The 15,491-nt window shown below is 37.6% G+C and overlaps 1 protein-coding gene across 8 annotated transcripts in view; it reads left to right on the top strand.

The window, feature by feature from the left end:
• The window catches only part of CCDC7 (coiled-coil domain containing 7), a 460,046-nt gene that overhangs the window by 412,891 nt on the left and 31,664 nt on the right, over positions 1-15,491 (top strand). For all 8 annotated transcript variants that reach the window (XM_070255438.1, XM_023632305.2, XM_070255443.1 and 5 more), the window contains one exon: positions 9,420-9,542. In XM_070255438.1, coding sequence (XP_070111539.1) covers positions 9,420-9,542 — 123 coding nt within the window. The remainder of the gene's footprint in view (positions 1-9,419; positions 9,543-15,491) is intronic.

The following is a 15,491-nucleotide window of genomic DNA, read 5'->3' as shown; positions in this document are numbered from 1 at the left end:
GAACTAACATATGATCCAGCTCTTTTACTTCTGAGTATTTATCCCCAAAACATGAAAACACATTCAAAAAGATTTATGCCTCCCTATGTTCATTGCAGAATTATGCATAATAGCCAAGACTTAGAAGTAACCTAAGTGCCCATCACTGGATGAATGGATAAAGAAGATGGAAGATATATATATAATGGAATACTACTCAGCCATAAAAAAAGATAAAATCTTGCCATTTGTGACAACATGGATGGACCTTGAGGACATTATGCTAAGTGAAATAGGTCATACAAAGACAATTACCATAAGATTTTGCTCATATGTGGAAGATAAAACAACAGCAAACATAGACACAGAGAATAGATTGATGGTTACCAGAGAGGAAGAGGGGAGGAAGGGTGAAAGGGGTAAAAGGGCACGTGTGTACAGTGACAGATGGCAGCTAGACTTTTGGTGGCGAACATGATGCAGTCTATAGTTGAAATATAATGATGTACACCTGAAATTTATATAATCTTATAAACCAGTGTGACCTCAATAAAAAAAGAAATAATACCTGAAAACTTCCCAAATCTAGGAAGAGATTTGAACATCAAGTTTATGAAGCTAACAGATTACCCCAAAATTTCAATCCAAAACAATATTTGCCAAGACACATTATAAGAAAACTGTCTAAAGTCAAGGACAAAGAATTTTAATATCTGCAAGAGGACAACATTTCTCTCATACAAGGCAATCCTCATCAGGCTGTTAGGAGCTTTCTCTGCAAAAACATTGCAGGCCAGAAGAGAGAGGGATGATATGCTCAAAATGTTGGGGGGAAAAAAACTTCCGAAATAGAATTCTTTCTAGGCAAAATTGTTCTCCAGAAATGAAGGTGAAGTAAGACTCGAAAACAAAGAAAAGCTGAATGAGTTCATCACCATTTGAACTCTTTTACAAGAAATGATGAAAGGAGTTCTTCAAGCTAAAGTGAAAGGACACTAATTAGTGACCTGAAAACATACAATACACTGGGTAAAGATAAGTATATAGTCAAAATCAGTATACTCTAATACTGCAGTATGGTGGCCTGTTAACCACTTAACTCTATCATAAAGGTTAAAGAACAAAAGTATTAAAAATAACTATAGCTACAATAATTTGTTAATGGATACACAATACAAACAAGGATAAATTATGACATCAAAAACTTAACACGTAGGGGCTGGCCTAGTGGTTCCTAGTGGCAGGTATGTATGATTTGGGTCCTCAAATGAAGAGCTTTGCCAGCCCTGGACTCTGATCTACCATCACTCAAGCATGAAAGCAGAGTCATACCATGGTCTCTTGCTGAGTGTAACTTCTTGCCCCACCTGACCAAGAAGACTGTCCGGAACTCCTGGAAACTATATAGCCCAGCACCGCTTGAGCAGACAGTAAAGCAGAGCAAAGCCACAACACTGTTTGGCCTGGGAACTTGAGGAGTGGGTCAGCTTGAGTCAAGACCACAAAGAGCCTTGTTGGGTTTGGAGTCAGTTCCCCTGCTCCACCCAAGCAGGGGAGCTAATTAATAGCCCCACTCATTGCTGCATGTAGCTCCTGGCCACTCTTGACCAGAAAGCCTGATCAGGAACACTGAGGAAGCTGCTTGGAACTGGCCCTCCCATTCTGCCCAGAAAGGGGAGTTCATTCATAGTCCCACTGACTGCTGAGTATAGCTTCTGGCCTCACCTGACCAGATCCCAGCCAGAACATCTGGGGCTCTGTAGCCCAGCAACACTCAAACAGAGAGTACAGCAGGCAGAGCTGATCTTCAGCAGAACAAAGCCAGTGGCACCGTTTGGCCAGAGAATCTGAGACTTAGGTCTTTTGAGTCAAGACCACAAAAAAAGAGCCTTGCCAGCTATGGAGCTGGTTCTCCTGCTCTGCCTTGGCAGGGATATTAATTCACAGCCCTGCCCATTGCTGAATACAGCCATCAGCCTAACTGTCCTGGAAACAGAACCAGATCACACGGGAAGATGTGTAGTTCATCCAACAGACCAGCTTATGGTAGCAATTGAACAAAGAGCAAGCCCTTTGGCTTTCTCCACCTGCAGAGGAAAACTGGTGGCCTTGTCTGGCTGGGGAATTCAGTGCATAGTCTTGCCTGGTTTTGGTCCCCAAAAATGAGTTAGGCAGGCCCTGGTGCCTGTTCAGCTGCCTCACCTGGGCAGGGAAGATAATCCATAGTCCTGCCTTCTACTAAATATAGTACCTAGTTATGGTTGTCTAGCAAGGTTTACCAGGGAACCAGGCAACCACAGATCCCATCCTACAGCCTTGCTTGGGCAGGAAACAAAGCCAGAAGTCTTATCCAACTGTTCTCAGCCAGTGCCACCTCCCATCCCTGGCTTCAGAGGCCTCATCCAAAAATAAATATTGATAGCAAGCCCCACCTGCCCAAGGGCGTTACCACTGGACACATTAAGAAACCCAAGCTGAGCTGACTTGTGAAGAACTATCTCTGCCAAAGTTAACCTGTAAAGTCTGGAAGAGGAGGCTGCTTACTCAAATGCACAGATGCTAATATAAAGAATCAAGGATCACAAAGAATTAGGTAAGCATGACATTACCAAAGGAAACTAATAATGATCCAATAACTGATCCTAAAGAAATGAAGATCTATGAACTGTCAGAAACAATTCAGAATAATACTCTTAAATAAGTTAGTAAACTATAAGAATACAACTAAGAGAGACAACTAAACAAAATTAGGAAAACAATGCATAAACAAAAGGAGTTCAACAAAGAAATAGAAACCATCAAACAGAAATCTTAGAGCTGAAAAGTATAATGACTGAAAAACTCAATAGAGAGCTCCCAAATCAGACTCAACTATGCAGAAGAATGACTCAGTGTCCTAGAAAACAGGATATTTGACATTATCCAGTCAGAGGAGAAAAAAGAAAAAAGAATGAAAAAGTAAAGAAATCCTTAGGACTTATGGGACACAATCAATAGAAACAGTATCCACATTGTCGGAATTTCAGAAGGAAGAAAGAAAGAGAAAGAAACAGAAAGTGTATTTATAGCAATAGTGGACATCCAGTTCCATGATCCTAAAGGTTCCCAAATAGACTGAACTCACATAGGGCTACATTGAGACACACTACAATTAAATTGTCAAGAGTCAAAGACAAATAATTTTGAAAGCAGAAAGAGAAAAGAAGAAAGTTGCACACAAGGGAAACCCCATAAGAATATAGATAGATTTCTCAACAGAAACTTTTCAGGCCAAGAGAGAATGGGATGATATATTCAAAATAGTGGTGGGGGGGGGGGAGGGAATCCATCAACCAAGTATTCTATGCCTGGCAAAGCTGTCCTTCAGAAAAGAGAGACAAGGATTTTTCCAAACAAACTAAAGCTTAGGGAATACGTCACCACTAGACGCCCCCTACAAGAAATGCTAAACAGAGTTCTTTGTGTGGACATAAAAGGACACTAATGAACATCATAAAAACATAAGAAGGTAGTGTAAAATCACTGGTAATGTAAATATATTGTCAGTTAGATTCTGTAATATGGTGCTGGTGCATAATTTATTTACAATCCTAGTTTAAAAGTTAAAAACAAATGTAGTAAATAACCATAACTATAGTAATCTGTTATTGGATGCACAATATAAAAAATTTGTAAACTGTAACATCAATAGACTAAAATGTAAGGTGAAGGAGAAGTAAATGTGTAAAATGTGTAAAGTTTAGGAATTCTATTGAAGTTAAGTTGTTATCAGTTTTAAATAGAGTGTTATAATTTTAAGATATTTTTTGTAAGCTTCATGGAAACACCTGTAGTAATTGCACAAAAGAACATGATAAAGAAGTTAAAGCATACTGATACCAAAAGACTTCATAACACAAAGAAAGACAGAAGGATAAGAAACAAGGAACAATAGATCCACAAAACAGCCATAAAACAATTAAGAAAATAGCAATAATAAGAACTTACCTATCAATAATTACTTTAAATGTAATTAGATTAATTTTCCAATCAAAAGCCATGGAATGATTGAATAGATGAAAAAAAGAGATCCAACAATGTACTGCCTTAAAGAGACACACCGTAGCTTTAAAAACACACATAGACTGAGAATGAAGGGATAGAAAAAGATATTTCAGACAAATGGTAACCAAAAAAGAAAAAAAAGCAGAGGTACTGATACTTATATTAGACAAAATAGACTGTAATCTAAATATGATTTAAAAATAAAAAAGGTCATTATATTATGATAAAGGGGCAATCTATTAAGAAGATATAATAATTGTAAATATTTATGTACAACATTGAATCACCTAAATATATAAAGTTAAATGTGTAACAGAGCTACAAGGAGAAATAAACAACAATGCAATAAAAGTTGGGGCCTCTAATAACTCACTCTCAACAATCGATAGATTATCTAGACAGAGAATCAATAAGGAAACTGGATTTGAACACTAGATACCAAATGAACATAAAAGACATATACAGAACATTCTATTTGACAACAATACCATACACATTCTTCTCAACAGCTCATAGAACATTTTCTAGGATAGACCATGCATTAGGCCACAAAACAAGTCTTAGAAAATTCGAAAAGATAGAATCATACTAAGTATCTTCTCTGACTACAGTGTTATGAAACAAAAAATATCAATTACAAGAGGAGAACTGGAAAACTCATGAATGTATGAATATTAACACTCCTAAACAACCAATGGACCAAAGAAGAAATTAAAGAGAAAATAAAAAAAATCTTGAGACAAATGAAAATGGAAATACAACATACCAAAACTTACGGGATGCAACAAAAGCAGTTCTAAGAGGGAAGTTCATAGCAATAAACACCTACATTAGAAGCAAGTAAGAACTCAAATAAACAACCTAACTCTATACTTCAAGGAACTAGCAAAAGCAGAATAATCAAAGCCCAAATTTAGCATAAGAAAAGAACTAATAAAGATAAGAGCAGAAATAAATGAAATAGAGAACAGAAAAGCAATAGAAAAGATTAACAAAATTAAGAATTCATTCTTTAAAAAGATAAAGACAGTTGATAAACTAGCCTAGTCTAACCCAGGAAAAAAGAGAGAGGATCCAAATGAACAAAATTATAAATAAAAAAGAAAACATTACTACTGACGTCACAGAAAAACAAATAGAAAATGTGAACAAAACAATTACTAGTAAGAAGATTGAATCACTAATCACACATCTCCCAATGAAAAAAAGTCAAGGACCAGATGGATTCACTGGTGAGTTTCACCAAATATTTACAGAAGAATTAACACCAATCCTTCTCAAACACTTCCCCAAAACTGAAGATGGGGGAACACACCTGTGTTTGGCCCTGAGCTAACATCTGTTGCCAATCTTACTCTTTTTGCTTGAGGAAGATTGTTTCTGAGCTAACATCTGCGCCAATCTTCCTCTATGTGGGATGCCACCACAAGATGGCTTGATGAACGGTGTGTAGGTCCGTACCTGAGATCCAAACCTGCAAACCCCTGGCCGCTGAAGTGGAGTGTATGAACTTAACCACTACACCACTGGGCTGGCCCCAAGGTGTATTTTGAAAAGGTAAACAAAATTGACAAACTTGTAGCTAAACTAACAAGCGGGAAAAAAAGGAAGACAAATAAAGTCAGAAATGAAAAAAAGAGATATTAAACTGATGCCACAGAAATACAAAGATTATAAGAGATACTATGAATAATTATAAGCCTACAAATTGGATAACCTAGAAGAAATGGATAAATTCGTAGAAACATACCACCTACCAAGACTGAATCATGAAGAAATAGAAAATATGAATAGACCAATAACAAGGAGGAGATTGAATCAGTAATAAAAAGCCACCATCAAAGAAAAGTCCAGACCTAGATGGTTTCACTGGTGAATTCTACCAAACATTTAAAGAATAATTAATGCCAATCCTTTTCAAACTCTTCCAAAAGACTCAAGAGGAGGGAACTCTCAGAAGCTCGTTTTACAAGGCTAGCATTACTCTGATACCAAAGCCAGATACGGATGCAATAAGAAAAGAAAACTACAAGCCTGATGAATAAAATCCCTGATGAATATTGATGCAAATATTTTCAACAAAATACTGGCAAACCAAATTCAGCAGCACATTAAAAGATCATATTCCATGATCAATTGGGATTTATCCATGGGATGGGAGAATGGTTCTGCATAAGTAAATCAATAAATGTGATAAATCACATTAACAAAATGAAGTATTGAAATTGCATGATCATCTTAACAGATAGAGAAAGGGAATCTGACAGTTAAAACACCTTTTCATGAGAAAAATGCTCAATAAATTTGGTACAGAAGGAACATACCTCCACATAATAAAGACCGTATGTGATAAGCCCATAGCTAACATCACATTCATTGGTGAAAGTTTGAAATGTTTTCCTCTAAGATTAGGACCATGGTACCAGTCTCACCACTCCTATTCGGCTTAGTACTGGAATTCCTAGCTGGAACAATCAGGTAAGAAAAAGAAATAGAAGGCATCCAAATTGGAAAGGCAAAAGTAAAATATTCTCTGTTTGCAGATGATGATTTTATATACAGAAAACCCTAAAGAGTCCACCATCAAACTGTTTGAACTAATAAATGCATGTAGCAACGTTGAAGGATACAAAGTCAACATACAAAATTAGTTGCATTTCTATACATTAACAATGAAATATCTGAAAAAGAAATTTAAAAAACAGTCATTCACAGTAGCATCAAAAACAGTAGAATACTTTGGAAAATTTAAGCAAGGTTGAGAATGGCCTAAACGCTAAAAACCACATCACTTTGGTGAAAGAAATTGAAGAAGCACAAATAAATGGAATGTTATCCTGGGTTCATGGGTTGGAAGAGTTCATGTTTTTAAAATGTTGATACTACCTAAAGCCATGTATAGATTCAATGCAATCTCTATCAATATTCCCATGGCGTTTTTCCAAAAAGTAGAAAAAAAAATCCTAAAATTTGTTTGGTACCACAAAAGACCCTGAATAGACAAAGCAATCCTGAGAGAGAAGAACAAAGCTGAAAGCATCACACTTCCTGATTTCAAAATATAATGCAAAGCTATAGTAATCAAAACAGGATGGGACTGACATTAAAACAGACAGTATACGAATGGAACAGAATCAAAAGCCTGGATAAACCCTCATATATATTGACAACTAATATGTGACAAAGGGGCCAAGAATACTCAATGGGGAAATGATAGTCTCTTCAACAAATGGTGTTGAAAAATTGGATATCCATGTGCAAGAATGAAATTGTTCTCATACGTTATATCATTAACAAAATTAACTTGAAATGAATTAAAGACTTAAATGTGAGATCTGAAACCTCATACTCCTACAAGAAAATACAGGGAAAAAGCTTCTTGACATTGGTCTTGGCAACAATATTTTGACAGTACCCCAAAAGGACAAGCAACAAAAGCAAAAATCAACAGATGGGACAACATTAAACTAAAAAGCTTCTGCACAGCCAAAGAAACCATCAACAAAATGAAAAAGCAACATACAGAATGGCAGAAAATATTTGCAAATCATTTATCTGATAATGAGTTAATTTCCAAAGAATATAAGGGAGTCATACAACCAAATAGCAAAAGAACCCAAACAATGCAATTATAAATGGGTAGAGGACCTGCATGGAGATTTTTCAAAGAAGACCTACAAATGGATAACAGGTACATGAAAAGGTGCTCAACATCACTAATCAGGGAAATGCAAATCAAAACCACAATGAGATATTGTCTCACACCTGTTAGAATGGCTATCATTAAAAAGACAAGAGATGAATGTTGGCGAGGACATGGGGAAAAGGGAACCCTAGTACACTTTTGGTGAGATTGTAAATTGATATAACCTCTATGGAAAATAGTATAGATGTTCCTCCAAAAATTAAAAATAGAACTACCATTTGATCCAGCAGTCCCACTTTTGGGTGCCTATCAGAAAGAGATGAAATCACTATTTCAAATAGATATCTGCACTACTGTGTCCACTGCAGCATTATTTAAAATAGCCAAGACATGGAGACAACCTAAGTGTCTGTAGACACATGAAGAGATAAAGAAAATTTGGTATAACATACACAATGGAACATCATTCAGCCATTAAAAAGAAGGAAATCTTGTCATTTGTGACATGGATGGAGCTTCAGGTCCTCATATAAGTGAAATAAGTGAGACAGAGAAGACATTCATATAATCACACTTATATGTGGAATCTAAAAAAGCTGAACTCGTAGAAACATAGAGTCGAATGGTGGTTACCAGGGGCTGTGGAATGGAGGAAATAAGGAGATGTCGGTCAAAGGGTACAAACTTCCAGTAAGAAGATGAAGTTCTGAGATCTAACGTACAGTGTGATGACTATAGTTAACAATACTGTCATATATTAAATAATTGAAAGTTGTTAGGAGAATAGATCTTCAATGTTCTTACCACAAAATTAAAAAAGGTAACTACATGAGGAAATGGAGGGTTTAACTCATCGTATTGCAGTAATCCTTCCATAACATATGCATATATCAAAGCATCACATTGTAAACTTTAGACTTATGCAAGGTTATATGTCAATTATATATCAACAAAGCTGGGGAAAAAAGAAATGAAAATGTGGTATAGACATACAATGGAATATTATTCTGTCTTGAAAAAGAAGGAAATTCTTCCATATGGACCTGGCTATGGATGAACCTGGAAGACATTAATGCTAAGTGAAATAAGCCAGTCACAGAAGGACAAATACTGCATAACTCCACTTATTTGGGATGTAAGATAGTCACAGAAGCAGAGAATAAAATGGTGTTTTCCAAGGGCTGGGGGTAGAGAGAAATGGGTAGTTGTTCAATGGGTATAAAGTTACAAGTGTACTAGATGAAGAAGTTCTAGAGACCTTCTGTACAACATTGTGCTTATAGTTAACAATACAGTGTTGTGCACTTAAAAATTGTTAGGAGAGGAGGGGAGTACTTGTCCTAAGTATTCTTACCATACACACACACAAAAGCAAGGACACACGGGAAGTCTTTTGGAGGTGATGGATATGTTATTACCTTGATTGTGGTGATGGGAACACAGGTATGCATATGTTCAAGTGCATCAAAATGTTTAAATTGAATGTGTCAAGCTTTTGTATACTAAGTGTACCCCAATGAAGCTGAAAAAAAGGGAAGATATGATCAAGGAAAACCGAATAAATACAAGGAAGGGAAAATGATGAAATAGTTTATAGAAACTAGAGTAATACACAAGTGGCCATTAAATAAAATGTGGGAAGAAAATATTACAAATGCATAAAGAAAGACTAATAATACATGGAGTTTGGGGAATAGTGTGTGAATATTTAGAGTCTTCATGTAATTTTTCTTTTTAAACTTTATTTTAGGTATTAATTTATTTAAAAACAAAAATATACTCTCACCTCAACAAGAAGATTTCTCTACCAGGCACATCACAGCAAATAAATTCCCAACAAACGTGATCAATTTGTCACCCTTTGCCCAAAAAGGTAAAACTTACATGTAAAAATATAAGTATATAATTATTTAGAATAGTTTTTATAGTACAGTTTTTTATTTTACTAGTTTTGCATCTTACCTTTTATTCAGAAATTTCTTTGGTAAATCCTTGTAAGCCTGAATGAAATGGCTTTAATTTGTCCTTTTTACTGGCAGTATAATATTTCATTGTACAGAATTCTTAATTCAATCATTCTTCTCTTAAAGGGCATGGACTTTTTTAGCTTTTCACCACTACTAAATGTGTCCATGAACATATAGTTTTAGATATGGGTACTTTGATCTCCTTGGGGGAGAGTCCCAGGATTGAGATTGTTAAAGCAAACCTGGATTTTTAATGTTAAAAGATACTTCCGTATTGCTTTCCTAAAAGGCTATTAAAATTTACATTTTCACCAGCAACCTTGGGAAAAAATTATTTTTCTCTGCATAACCATCAGGCATACCACTTTGTGGGTCTTTTTCTTTGTTTGTTTCTTCATTTATGCCTATCTGTGAGTTACTGTCATATTTTATTTTAATTTTTTCCATATTTGTTAGTGTTCTTTTACTGCATAACCATCTCAAAACTATTTGGCTTAAAATAGTAACTATATAGTTCGTGATTTGGGAGTTAGCAATGTAGACTGGTTTTGGCTGGGCTACCTTATGCATCTTTGGTCAGCTTGTGGTCAATGGCTTCACTCACATGTCTGGCAACTGGCTTCCTGTTGTTTGGGACAATGAGGGTATATAGCTGGGGTCCATTGAAAGATAGAAACCTCACTAGTTGCTTGGAAAGAGAGCAAGAATTAAAAAACTAGTTAACTAAGTATAAAGTTTTTAACTAGATAACTGAAAGTGTAACGAGAACTCTAAGGTGACATGGAGGAAGAAATTTCAGGAAGCAGTTGCCACTCCTGAGGCTGAAGGAGACCTCTGAGTAGAGGAGGCAGCGTGGCTGGTGCTCGTGTCTCTGATTCTTCAGGAGGGGTCTCAGACACACTTCTAAAGAGGGAGCAATGCTACTGTCTCACTGGTGAGAATTTAAATAGAACTGGTTCTGCAAGTGTTGGAGAAAAACAAACCATTTATGTCAGGGAAGGAACTTCTGCTCCTGGGATAAAGAAGCATTGCTGGGTGATGGTCACAGGAACTGAATAGAGACCTGAAGCTCTCAGGAAACCCACTGTTAACCAAATAGGAGAAACAAATTCTTGTTTCTCCTTCAAACTTGTGGTCTCCCTCTGGTGTCCCCTATTTCCACAGCCGAACATGGGGTGACCCGGCAAAGCAGAAATGTGGTTTTCAGAGTCCCAGGGTTTAGAAGGGTGGTTTGGGAGCCAAGTGGCACAGGAGGTGACCTGGCTCCGTGTCTCTCCTCATCCAGCAGATTAGATGAGGAGTCGCCATGTTGTAACCTCAGGTTCTGGAGCAGCATGTGGGTGAGCCTCCATATACAATGAAGTGTAAAGTCTCTGCTGGCATTTGTTTGCTTTTGTCCCATTCACTAAAGTCATATAGCCAAGACCAAAGTTGTGTAGAAGGACATGGATACAAGTAGTCAAGAACACACTGAGGCCATGGTTGAAACAAGTCCACCACAGTGTTCCTCCTGGTTGCAAGCATTCACGACTCCAACACATATGCAAAATACATGTGCTCTTCCCAGAACCCAATACATTCTAATTAAAATTTGGGATCAAGGCCAAAGACCACAATCTTGTCATCTATAATCATTTTCAGACACAGCTTCTATGATGTGACTTCCCACAAAACAAGCACAAAATACAACGGCAAGACAGGGATAGGCTCTACAGTAGGCACTCTTCTACAAAAAGGCAGGAAAAAACAGGGGCACATAGCAGTCAATAATCCATGCATTTAGATAGTCTTTTCCATTATCCAATTACATTATATTTTAACTACATTATAATTTTCTCAATAAAAATATGCGTGCAAAAACAAATGAACCAGGATGTTGGGAGATCCCAGGATGGAATGCAGACTGGGACATTTGGAACTGACTGTATTATAAATGTATGACAAGTGACGTCAGCATCCTGATGGCATAAAGTACCCCTAGTTTTTGTCCCCTCCCAACAATAAAAATCTGGTGTCCATTCATGAACAAAAATGCCTTTGTGGGAGTTGTGGGATCCAGCATCACATGCCAAGGGACCGGAGGAGTCTCGCTCACCCGTGCATCAGGCAGACAGACTTCCATCCTGGCTGTGGACCCTGCAATAGCTTGTGAACTGGATTCAGTCCCTCTCAGCTGCAGTGTGGAAGCACCTGGAGAACACTGACTTGGGCAATCACCCACAGACAAGAGACCTTTTGTGTAAGTCCAGGTTTCCAGAGGAGAAGTTACAGCACTACAGTGTAGTAAAAAATAAGAGTTTGGACACATTGGCATGGATAAAAGGAACAGTTTGACTTTGCCCACATCACACTTCCCCCAAGGTGGCACAGCTAGGGCCAATGGAGACCTTCTCATCCCATGATTTCTCCTATGGAGGGAAGGGAGAACAAGTGAGTGAGAACCAGACTTCCCCAGCTGTGCAGGACACCATGAAAGACACCCATTTTTCTCTTGTAGCATCCAGAGTACTAAATTGTAGGGTGAGAGGAGATCAGGAGAGTGGCAGGTAAGATTCTCAGAGAGCATCAAAGGGATGAGCTTCCTGCTGACTGTGTTGTAGATTCCATCAGGAAACCTTCCCATGAACTGCTGGGAAAGCCTCACCTGCAGATCCCCCCAACTGGCCATGAGCACCTCCAGTGACAGACATGCCTTACCCACACCTTGCCCCACTCTGCAGCCAGCTTCCTGTGCTCACTCTGAGGCGGGCAGCAAGAGAAAGCTTTGGTGGACAACTAGGGACGACTTGCGGAAAGCAAGCCAGGGTCTGTGGGCCAGAAAGAAACCACAAACTTGAGCTGCAGTGGCATCCAAGGGATAACAAAGGGAGGTGATAGTTCTTTGTGGTTTTGATTTGCATGTCCCTAATAATTAGTGATGTTGAACATCTTTTCATGTTCCTATTGGCCATCTGTATATCTTCTTTGGAAAAATGTCTGTTCATATCCTCCGCCCGTTTCTTGACTGGGTTGTTTGGTTTTTTAGTCTTTGAGTTGTATGAATTCTTTTTATATTTTGGAAGTTAACCCCTTGTCAGATAAATGATTTGAAAATATTTTCTCCCAGTTAGCGGGTTGTCTTTTCATTTTGTTGATGGTTTCCTTTGCCTTGCAGAAGGTTTTCAGTCTGACATAGTCCCACTTGTTTATTTTTTTCTCTTGTTTCTCTTCCCTGAGTAGAAACGGCATTCAAAAAGATACTGCTAAGAGCAATGTCAAAGACTGTACTGCCTATATTTTCTTCTAGGAGTTTTATGGTTTTAGGTCTTACATTCAGGATACCACCTTACACCTGTCAGGATGGCTATAATTAACAAGACAAAAATAACAAGTATTAGAGAGGATATGGAATAAAGGGAACCCTCATACACTGCTGGTGGGAATGGATACTGGTGCAGCCACTATGGAAAACAGTATGGAGATTTCTCAAAAAATTAAACCTGGAAATACCAATGATCCAGCTATCCCACTACTGGGTATTTAGCCAAAGAACGTGAAATCAACAATTCAAAGAGATTTATGCACCCCTATGTTCATCGCAGCATTGCTCACAATAGCCAAGATGTGGAAGCAACCCAAGTGCCAATCAATAGATGAATGGATAAAGGAGATGAATGGAAAACAGCACAGATGAACCTTGAGGGTACGATGTTAAGCGAAATAAGCCAGATAGAGAAAGACAAACACTGTATGATTTCACTCATATGTGGAAGATAAACAGACACATGGATAAGGAGAACAGATTAGTGGTTACCAGAGGGGAAGAGGCTGGAGGGAGGGCGAGAGGGGTAAAGAGGCACATATGTATGGTGATGGATTAAAAACTAGACTATTGGTAGTGAACACAATGCAGTCTATGCAGAAACTGATATATAATAATGTACACCTGAAGTTACACAACGTTATAAGCCAATATGACCTCAATAAAATAATTAAATAAAAATAAATAAATAAGTAAATTTTAGAAAAAGGTGGCTGTCAGCCCTCAGCCTATTGTGTTGCAGGATACAGAGAAGATACACAAGCTTATGAATCTACCACAAGAGGGAGCAAGAAGCATGAAGCAAGTGCATCCATTCAAGGTCTGAGAAAGCCTCAGAATCTCCAGCAGGGCTGATGGAAGGTATTTCTTCCCTGAAGGCAGTTAGTCAAGATTGGAGGTGGTGACTGCTACCACAAATACGAAGACAGCAACACAAAATTCCAAGGAACGTGAGAAATCAAGGAAACACGATACCACCAGAGGATCAAAATAATCTTCCAGTAACCAAACCCAAAGACATGGAGACCTACAATTTAGCCAATAAAGAATTCAAAATAGCGGTTTTATTTTATATATGTTAATAATAACTATATAGCATTATTAATATATATAAATAATATAATTCTATCTATAATAGAATACTATTCAGCTATTAAAAAAGAAGGAAATCCTGCCATTTCCAACAACATGGATGAATCTTAAGGGCATTATGCTAAGTGGAATGTCAGACAGAGAAAGACAAATACTCTATGATCTCACTTCTGTGTGGGATCTCAAAAAGCTGAACTCATAGAAACAGAGAGTGGCATGGTGGTTTTCAGGGGCTGGTAGGGGGGGAGTGGAGGAAGTGGGGAGATGTTGTTCAAAGGATACAAACTTCCAGTTATAAGATGAATAAGTTCTGGACATCTAATGTACAGCATGGTGATTATGGTTAACAATACTGTATTATGTACTTGAAAGTTGCTCCGAGAGTAAGTGTTAAATGTTCTTGCTACAAAACAAGATATGGTAATTATGTGACATGATGGAGGTGTAAACTAACACTGTGGTGCAAATCATTTTTTAATATGTAAGTGTATCAAATCGACACATTGTACACCTTAAACTTACACAATGTTATGTCATATATATCTCAATAAAGCTGGAAAAAAACCAAAGAATAAATGTATGATATAACTTTACTGATGGGGTAGACAAAAATGAGAAGCTCAAAGTAACTGGAAAAGAGTGCTTTGAGTGGATACTGTAGGGCTAAAGACACAAACAACTGTACATAAACATTGTACTCAAGTTGGTACATTTGTTCCTCATAGAGGTAAAGATTAGCAATTATATATTATTTTATTAATTAATTTATTTTTGGATGTACATCATAATATATTTCGAATTCTGTGTAGATTACATCATGTTCACCACCCAAAAACTAGTTATAGTCCATCCCCTCACACGTGAGCCCAATCACCTCTTTTGCCCTCCCCCCTACCCCCTTCCCCATGGTAACCAGCAATCCAATCTCCAATGCTATGTGTTTGTCTGTTGTTGTTTTTATCTTCTACTTATCAGTGAGATCATATGATATTTGACTTTCTCCCTCTGACTTATTTCTCTCACCATAATACCCTCAAGATTCATCCATGTTGTCACAAATGACCGGATTTCATCATTTCTTATGGCTGAGTAGTAGTCCATTGTGTATAAATACCACATCTTCTTTATCCATTCGTCCCTTGATGGGCACCTAGGTGGCTTCCAAGTCTTGGCTATTGTGTATAATGCTGCAATGAACATAGGGGTGCAGGTATCTTTATGCATTTGTGTTTTCATGTTCTTTGGATAAATACCCAGCAGTGGGATAGCTGGATCATATGATAGATCTATTCTTAATTTTCTGAGGATACTCCATGCTGCTTTCCATAGTGGCTGCACCAGTTTGCACTCCCACCAGGAGTGAACAAGGGTTCCCTTCTCTCCACATCCTCTCCAACATTTGTTGTTTCCTGTCTTGTTGATTATAGCTATTCTGACCGGAGTGAGGTGATGTCTCATTGTA

Source organism: Equus caballus, chromosome 29, assembly GCF_041296265.1.
Source record: "Equus caballus isolate H_3958 breed thoroughbred chromosome 29, TB-T2T, whole genome shotgun sequence".
Taxonomy (NCBI): Eukaryota; Metazoa; Chordata; class Mammalia; order Perissodactyla; family Equidae; genus Equus; species Equus caballus.
Note: the sequence above shows the minus strand (reverse complement) of the source record. Positions and strands in the feature narration are given on the sequence as shown.